Source organism: Diaporthe amygdali (assembly GCF_026229845.1).
Source record: "Diaporthe amygdali strain CAA958 chromosome Unknown NODE_22_length_803717_cov_65_427750, whole genome shotgun sequence".
Lineage (NCBI taxonomy): Eukaryota > Fungi > Ascomycota > Sordariomycetes > Diaporthales > Diaporthaceae > Diaporthe > Diaporthe amygdali.
The window spans coordinates 707,834-716,945 of record NW_026517042.1 but is presented as its reverse complement, the minus strand read 5'-3'; the positions used below and the strand labels follow the sequence as shown (position 1 = coordinate 716,945).

General features: G+C 53.9%; 3 protein-coding genes across 3 annotated transcripts; 2 read left to right on the top strand and 1 right to left on the bottom strand.

Annotated features, from left to right (window-relative positions):
• Positions 1 to 2,486: 2,486 nt before the first annotated feature.
• Positions 2,487 to 4,812, top strand: J7T55_004693 (uncharacterized protein; the record flags this gene model as incomplete). The annotated part of the gene is made up of 4 exons (XM_053130409.1): positions 2,487 to 2,541; positions 2,652 to 3,664; positions 3,715 to 3,829; positions 3,887 to 4,812. 4 exons carry the CDS (start codon positions 2,487 to 2,489, stop codon positions 4,810 to 4,812), a joined length of 2,109 nt encoding a protein of 702 aa, XP_052991620.1.
• A 448-nt stretch (positions 4,813 to 5,260) lies between these two features.
• J7T55_004692 (uncharacterized protein) lies at positions 5,261 to 6,103 on the bottom strand (the record flags this gene model as incomplete). The annotated part of the gene is made up of 1 exon (XM_053130408.1): positions 5,261 to 6,103. One exon carries the CDS (start codon positions 6,101 to 6,103, stop codon positions 5,261 to 5,263), a length of 843 nt encoding a protein of 280 aa, XP_052991619.1.
• A 1,784-nt stretch (positions 6,104 to 7,887) lies between these two features.
• J7T55_004691 (uncharacterized protein) lies at positions 7,888 to 8,882 on the top strand (the record flags this gene model as incomplete). Its single annotated transcript, XM_053130407.1, has 2 exons — positions 7,888 to 8,248; positions 8,383 to 8,882. 2 exons carry the CDS (start codon positions 7,888 to 7,890, stop codon positions 8,880 to 8,882), a joined length of 861 nt encoding a protein of 286 aa, XP_052991618.1.
• Between the last annotated feature and the right edge of the window lie 230 nt (positions 8,883 to 9,112).

Sequence of the window (9,112 nt, the reverse complement as noted above, 5' to 3'; positions counted from 1 at the left end):
GAGCTCAGGATGAGAGATCGGTGGCTTGGTTACCACGACGTCAGCTCGATACTTCTAGCAGTTGCATCGTACTGTCAGGAATCGAAATTAATGCACGCACTCTCTCACGTAAAAGTTCCGAGTGAGACTTGTCGCCGCAGATCCGCCGACAGGGGATTTCTAGGAATGTTCAGGGTTCAAATTTCGCGGTACGCTCAGGAGATCACCGTCGGTGCAGCCGCGGGTTCGCTGTGTTTGTGGGGCTGTCTTTTGTGAGGCAGAAAGGCAAAGGCTGGCAGGCAGATAGTTGGCATCGACGACTCGGAACAGTACGAAGTGTGTTGCACTGCTCTGCCGCCCGTCACGCCACCGATGCTGCTGACGGGGTGTATAGAATCTGCTGTTGTGCGTTGTGCGGTTGAATGTGCGGTAACAGACGCCGAGGGAAGCCTGTTAACGCACCCGGGCCAACAGGTTCGGTGGCTGCGTCAGTACTGCAACCCTGGGAAAAACCGCAGGTGTCAAGATCCTGTTTGGGACAGTATTGTGCAACTAGTCGCTCCGCCCTGCTGATTTCTTGACCCTACAAATTGTTGAGCATGCCGCTGCACGCGAATGGTCCAAAGTGGCCTGTAAAGTGCGGTGACGGCTGGTGGTGCAGTTTCTTGAGCAAATAAGCTCTGCAAGGGCGAACGAGTCCAGCAAGTATCCACCACATCCTGAGGTAGGGGTTCTAAAGTATGCTCAGACGACATTGACGCACCTATATGGCATCTGTGTCGAGTGACCTGCAGCGAGAAGGCCCCCAGTGTAGATGGCTGGCTGGAAGAGGCCCTTGTAGAAAAGGGCCTGGCTTTGTGGAATGAGAGTCTGGGCTCCCAGGGGGGCCTTCCCTTTCTGACTGTGCTCGGTGAGGCTGCAGGATGGTCACATCTGTGTGAACAGCCCATTGGCGCGAGTATTCTCGGTTCAGCGAGTTGGGCGTCTTCAGGGCATCTCGAGTTACACTGAAGGATTCGATGATATGTCAGTGCAGGTACTGCATCTTGAGAGGCTGCATGGCCTGTCCACCGGCACCGGAAATAGCGGCGCCCTCTCGGCCGGGTTGGAAGACGAGCACATTGAAGACTACTGCGGTTCTGCACCGCCTTGTGCATGCGTACCAACTGTAGGGACTTTCGGCGGCTGTGTACACAAATTGATAACCCGAGGAGGGCTGAGGAAAAGTGGCCGCTCGATTCGAGGAGGCAACTGGCGCAGGTGGTTGCACAGGGACCCATCTGTGTAACCACAGTCGAACTATAGTCCAAGACGGCAGGCCGCTGACCAAGGCGGTCCTCTATTCATAGCATGCCTGACTATGCGCGCATTCGGAGAGGAGCCGACCCACACAGTAACGAGACTCAACCCGCGAGGTTTGGTTGCACAAGATGGATTGGTCAGTGGCCTGTCCTCAGCGTGGCTTGCCAAAGAACCACGACTGTGGCCCCCGCCCCGCCAGGAGTCGCGCAACCATGAGCCAAGCAGGTGGAAGGGTGAAGCACATTGGTCACACACACCTCGACCAGGGCGTCCATCAGAACGAGTCGAGTCGTGAGGAGCGAGCGAGCGAGCGTGACAGGCAGGTGGAAGACGCCGTGAGACGGTAAGCAGACATAAGCGAATTGTGTTGCTATCGGATCGGAGCAAGACCTTGTCATCTACCACCCATGCGGTCGATGACTGGAGTGATGGCCAATATGGCAGCCTGTAGATTGGAACAATGATTGTATATCCCGTGGGCAGGCCAAGCGACTGACTGGACATGGGTCGATCACAGCCGTTGGCTTGCATTCGGGAGACGCAAGCGACTTGTCAGAGTTTCGACGTCAAGGGTTGAGAAGGTTGTCGTCACTGCAGGCAGCCAAGGGGTGTGTGCACCTACTTGACAACACCTCCCTGATCCAGTCGTGAGGGTTACACGACATCATGGCTGGACAAGCAATATTTGCCAGAGCTGGTGAGGGGATCGCCTTTGCTGTGCCTCGATCGGGTTATTTCTTTCAACGGCCATCGAGACTGCATTGGACTGCATTTGACAAAACCGATCTTGTTTCGTTGCCAATGTGAAGCAAATGGTGTCCGACCGTTGACATTCGATGACGTTTAAGGTCAGACAGGAGACGATTATTTAATATGTATTGATGAGGGTGATTGATGGTGATGGATTGGAGGGTAAGTAGACTAAGCACACAAAGTAGCTGGCTGCTCGTCATGCTAGTAATCGACAAGCCCCACCCCGTCTGGCAGGCGCCGTGAGCTCTTGTAGCCCGCCCCGGACTCTAGGGCCTTTGGCAACCCTGCGTCGCCTAGCTCCCGCCCGCTGCCGGCCCGGAACGCGTGAAGCACCCCTAAACCGCGTCTCGTCGCGTCGTCCGTTTGGAAGCAATCATCACCATGAACAACGTCGCCAAAATTGTCCCCCATGCCGTCTGAGTGGGGCTGAGCTCGAGAAAATTTCAATCAGGATGGAGTCTGAATACAAGACCAGAACACGGTCGCTCATAGATGATGTTGTCGAAGGTGTGTATTTTCGCCGGCAGATGGGTGAGATGAGAAGAGACGAGACTCGAGACTGAAGACGGAGTGGATGAGACGAGGCAATATGAACTATAACTGACATTATCACGAAGCTTCCAAGGTGCCTGCCAAGAGACGTGACGTCGATGTGAAGCCCAAGGTGGCAGAGTTGTCTTCAGTCGCGTACAGTCAGGGCGTCCTTCCAGACGAGCTCCTTGATCTCATCAACTTGATCGTCTCGCCTGCTCAACTGGATCAGGGCAGCCTCAACTCTATCATCAAGAATCTGTATCCCGCCGGGAAAGTCTCTCAAGACGTTATACTGAAGATAATTGGCTGCCTCGGTCTGGGCGAGATCAAGCCATCTCTCACTCTTCAAAGTTCCCTTCTAAACTGGGTGATCCAGGTTTATCATGTCCTCGAAACCAAGGCGCAGGCGGTCCTGTCGAGGGCATACAGCGTGTTATTCAATCTCTTGGATGTCTCTGCCACCAGGCCTCAACTATTCCATATTCTGGCAATCATCACAAGGCGCAAACATGTTCAGCACTACCGAATACAGGCTCTGCTGAACCTGTCGAGGCAGGCTGGTAACGACCGGCACTTACAGGGGTTGCTCCGCGTCTACAGAAACTACTATCCCGAGATCATTGTCGGCAACACCGGCAAGGGAAGCGCCTTCAAACTGCCTGACCCGGAGTGGCGGGAGAGGCTATCTGTGATCCAGAAATTGCACCGTGAGCAACAGCAGAGCAGTCTTCAAGGTCCCAGAGACGGATTCAAGACCAATCAACAAATTTTCTCCAGTTCCAAGGTTGCCAAACCAGGTGGGCTCCCACCTGTGCAGACCTCCAACGCACATGAGAAATCGGTCACGTTGGAGGAGGTCGACAGCGCTGAAAGTCTGGCCGCGAATCTCGAGAAGGTCGAGCTGCCAGATCACCTTGTTGCTGTCCTGGTGGATCCGCTTCTTCAGAAGTTCATGATGCTTAGGCCGGACTTGAATCTAAAGAGAGCTTCAGCTTGGATGGATGTGCAGCTCGCCGAGATCCTGAATGGCGATGCGGATGTCCGGGCCATGGAAGAAACACTCAGGATAATTCTCGAATATGCTCGGACCACAAAGGTCAAGCCCCTCACCGTCTTCCATACTAACTGAGGCTGACACTTGCACAGGATATATCGCCTTTCTACACTGGCATCGTCAAGCTGGTAGGACTGCGCCTGCATTTGAAGGCTAACACTCGGATACATGAGATCCTCGCCTACGCGCCGCTGATGACCCCTGAAGGTAATTGACTTGAAAACCCCAATAGCCAAATTGTAACGAATACTAAGTCAATCGTAGACTTTTCCATCATGACGTCCACGCTACAGACGGCAGTGCTGGATGGTTCTCTCGAGTCACAACTGGACCTTCTAGAACTGTATGCCAACCTGCTCCGCCGCTGGCACGTCATCCTCTTGACCAACGAGGCCGACATCCCCAAACACGCCTCCGAGTCCGTACACCAACTGGTTTCGCAAGCCAACCAGCTCAGCCTCACCCTCCTGCAGACGTCACCCACGGAGCACACCACCCTCAGGGTCCTGGACTTCTACGAGCGCGCCGCGCATATCTACTCCAAGGGCACGCTCCTCCGGTCTCTGCAGATCACGATTCCGCCGGTGCCGCTCGTGTACACGCTGCAGTTCACGCCCTCGCTCGCGACGGCGTCACGCCTCTGCGCCGTGCTGGCGGCGTACAAGCAGGCGTTCGCGACGTACATGTCCAACGCGGCCAAGGGGCTGGGCCCGCAGTACGACAAGAAGCAGGTCAACACGTTCAACGGGTTCCTGATGGACATCTGCAACTGCCTGTGGCGCGGCAAGGCGTTCACGACGCGCGACGCGCACGCCAGGGGGTGCGCCGTCGACGAGGGCGTCGCAAACGCCCTGGCCGCCTACGTCGCCGGGCTCTCGGACGGCGGCGACATGGCTCTCGCCTCGCTCTTCACCATGAGCTACAGCCCGCTGCTGTGCCTGCAGGCCGCCGAACATGTACGCCACCTCGAGGACACGGAGGACGAGGACGTTGTACTGCGGGCTCGCCACGCCGGGCCCGTGACGCAGAGGAGCCTGGGCCAGCTCGCGAGGAAGGGCGGGCTCGAGCTTGCGTGGCAGGACTACCGGCTCGGTGTGCTGAAGTACCTGGAGGAGAAGGAGTTTGGTGGCATTCCGGAGCTGATGTACAGCACGATGCGCAATCTGTTGGATGCAAGAGCTAAGGCTTGACCTGCTTATCATCCACTGGCAAGAATTGTAAGAAGAGAAAAACGTTAAAAACCAATATCGTCTTGTTAGACGTGTCTATTCGTCTCTGATCAACCTGTATTGAAAGCGCAAAGTGTATATGTTAAAGTACACCTCTTTTCTTCGCCATCTGCCCGATGAGGGGTATAAATCGTCTGGAAACACAGCCGTAACGCCTATCTCAACATGTCCGCCCTCTGCCAAAACCCAGTGTTGAACCCTTTCCCTCGTGTCCGCCTATGCGTGTTGAAAGGCATACACCGTCTGGTCAACGCCATGTTAAATGCGCTTCATAGTGATGCTCCGTAAAACCCCTGCCAAAATGCTGTTCAAATCGTTGGAAAACCCGCGCAACATGCTTTTGTTGAAATTGGCTCACACACTCCAAGGCCCATCGCAGCCACGGGACAGATACCCCACCTAGCGTTGCTTACTCCTTCGTCTTGGTCTCCAGTCCGTACCCACCCAACTCCGCGCCACCATACCCGTACGTCTTACCCTCCGGACCGCGGCGGTTCTGGCTCCGCGGGCCCCTCGCCTTCAGGTCGTCCCGCAGCCAGCCCAGGACCAGCTCTCCGAGGCGCGAGTTGCCGGTGTCACCCTCGAGCTTGCTGAGGAACTTGTCGGTGGTGTCCCACTCGCGCACGCCGCCCATGTGCATATGCACGAGGTGGGTGGGCCAGCCGGCGAGGTTGTCGAGGATGTGCGTGGCGTAGACGATGGTGCACTCACGCGTCTCTGTCTCGCGCTTGAGCCAGGCGAGGAACTCGGCGCGGGAGAGCACGTCGAGGTCGACGGTGATCTCGTCGAGCAGCAGGACGGTCCAGGGGCGGATGAGGCCCATGGCCAGCTGGACGCGGCGGCGCTCGCCGTCCGAGACGGCGCTCATGCGCCAGTTGGTGTCGATGTCGAGCACCTCGACCAGCTCGTCGCGGCGCTCCGGGTACGCGTCGCCGCCCACGGAGCGCAGCAGCTCCACCACGCCGATGTCCGTCCGCACGATCGGGTTCAGCACCCACTCCAGCCCCAGGTACGTCACGCCCTCGAGCCCGTCCTTGAACGGGTCCACGCCCGACACCGAGATCGCCCCCGACGGCGCCAGCCGCTTGCCCGCCAGCAGCCGCAGGAGCGTCGTCTTGCCCGCGCCGTTGGCGCCGATGAGCAGCGTGCGCGAGCGCGGCGGCACTGACAGCGAAATGTCGTGCACGCCGAGCGAGGAGTCGGCGAACGAGTAGGTGAGCTTGTTCACCTCGATAGACGGTGCTTTGGCCATGGTCGCGGGACTAGACTGGAATGGAGAGTGCGTGATTGGCGACAATGATGTTGATCACGCAAAGTCAAGGAATCTAGAACCAGTTCCGCTGTGAGATGTCGCTGCCAAGGGTATGTGCTTATGTGAGGCTGGGTTCTTAATTGTAATGAGTCAGTAAGTCTATGACGACTAAGACGTGGAAACTCCCTCGACTTGGCCAGAAATAAACCGTCATTTATGAGATTGTTCTACTTACAAGCACGGTAACAATGCACAGTCAACAGAAGGTCCTCGTTGGAATTTGTTTAAGGACGTGCAGAGACTTGGGAGAGGGTAAGCTGAGCCAAGTGATGATGAATGCTCGGCCACTTATCTAAGTAGCCTGAGTTAGCAACTGCTCCACTATGGCGTGAGGTTACAAAGCCAGGGTTAGGTCTAATGATTGACGCTTTGCCTATGTTGGTCCAAAGTGAGGATGACTCTGTGTGTGGAACTCGGAAGCCGGCGCCTATCTTCATTCGATCTAACTAAGCCATTTGCGAAGAAGGCCATCGCACTTAGGTCTTCTGAGTGTAAGTGCAAAGATTGAGGCACAAGACTTCTAGTAATATCACCGTACACTTGATGCTAGAAAAGACCTCGTAGCTAAGTCGGACGACACCCAGATTACAATCGACAGAGTCTCAAACGGGCTCGACCCCAATGTGAGAATGGACTTGACGAAATCTCCGACAGGCTCCTCCATCTAGAGGCATTGGTATCGAAGTACATTTATACATTTGCCTCTACCCCTTTAACAGTGGCAGACGGCCTCAATAGGTCTCCCTTAGAGTCTTTCAGGCAAGTTTACCGCGCTTGCAAGGCTTACTTGAAGTAGTAACCCAGCATACGCTACGGGTCACAATTAAAAGAGCACCCGGAAATTGAGCCATTGAAGCAACAAAGCAGCGGACGAGTTTGCAAAACAGAGTGCTCTAACGGAAGCACCGAGCTCATAATACGCCACGGTTGCATGTGCCAAACGCAACTTAAGAATTGCAAAGAAGTATAACAAATATCAGATATATCTTTCAGAATCGAGGGAGATCATTCTTGCTTCGCATTACCTATATTTCCATGCCCAGACAATTATTCTCGGCAATGGTTACAGCGGTCGAATCGACACGGAAGTCACGCAAACTTTCATACAAATGCTCAAACTCTTGTTCGAGCAGGTGGGCGTAAGTCTCCATTTAACCAAGCCCGAGGAAAGCATTGCAATAGTTCGCGCAGGTTGGGCCAATATCAAGCAAGTGCTGGACTCCAGGCGGTCAACTTCGGACACTTATTATTTCTTGTACGGCATACCAATGGACCAGGAGCCCTATATAAATGGAAGACTAGTCAACTAGGCTTTGAAGTCCTCAATTCGCACACTGTGACTCTACCGATCTAGAATGACAACAAAGCGATCATTGTGTCCGTAGGTTTACAGCTAACTTCGAATGAAACTAAGTTCGCTTATGTCGCCACGGCAAGCACGTCCCAAAACAGGTACCCTTCAGGGATAGTGCAGATACTCTACTACCTGTGTAACCCACCTTTTTGTCCATCATAAGCCAATATGCTGATATGCATATCCTTCCGATAAACAGGATTTGGGCAGGCTATTACTAAGTACGTCCTCAAAGCCAGGGCATCATAATAAAGCCCACAGAAAGCGGGGAACCTCGAGCCTACTTCAAACTACGGCCTGAGCTGCTAGGACTATCGTATTGTAATACAGAGATCATCTCAATAAGCCAGTAATGGGAAATTCTCAAAGTATGGCGCCGCGGGAAAAGTCGAAATCTCATTGGACAGACGCAGCACAAAGAATTCCACCGACATCGCGGCCTAGCAGCGCATTGAATGGCGGAGCACTGTATGATGGCGAGTACTCCATCGGACCCGAGTCATTGGGTGAGCTGCCATTTTACAGAAGGCTAGCCCTGGTAGCGGATGGCCATCTCTTCGCTAAACGAAAACCCGACGTAACTCTGTTCGATATTGAGCTTGCAACTTTGCAGAGGATGGTGATCCATGACCTACAGCACCAGCTAGTGGCACTGGTGAAAAGGATTCGTGACCGGCAAGATACCGGGGAGCGAGAGATGAACGAAGCCAAGAAGCTATTGGAAGACTACTGTAGGTCAGTTTCCTAGCATTTACCCTCACTGAGGGCCGTAACTCTAGCAACAACGAGTGATTCCTAGCCTGCTTTGTTATATTGTTAATTCATTCGCAATATGGAGACTTCTATTTGACCTTTAATTTAACAGCCACCGCCACCCGCAACTATGACTTCATGCTCATCAAGAAAGCCGCTGCGAAATCCACTGGCAGACAAGACGCCTTTCGCATTACATCCGAGGAGCGGCTGGGCTTTATCCTCATGAAGCGCGCAGGACTTGTGCCGAGCCAAGCAGACTTGGAACTCCTTCAAGGTAACATCGATCAGGAGACCGACTGGGATTCTCAAGGGAGGCGAAACATCCTCCCAGGAGACTCACGTGGACAGCTGCTCGAACACATGGACCTGATGGCCTTCTATCAACGAGCGAGCATGGGCTTGCTCGGAGGATTTGCGCTGATTGTGCCAATGCTAATAATGGTGCTTAAAAATGACCTTTTGACAACGTTGATTGTAACCAGTGCTTCTACGGTTATCTTTGCTGGTGTATTAGCGATATTCGGGCGCGAGCTTAAAGGGGAGACGGTCTTGGCCTCGGTGGCGGCGTATGCTGCTGTTTTGGTTGTTTTTATCGGAGCCAAGTCTTGAAATAGGATACCAAGTGTATATAGTTTTTCCTTACTTTCCTTTATTCAGAAGTAGAATCCTTTCTTCGTTTCGTTCAAGAATTTACCAGATTATATAATTATTTCGTGATTCAGTTACAACGCAAGAATCGAAAGGCGACTCTGACGCGATATTTGGCCTGCAGCCAGGCCTGGGGCCTAGCCTGACAGCCTCCACCGTCCAGGTCATCACCAGGTTGTTGACGTCGGCAA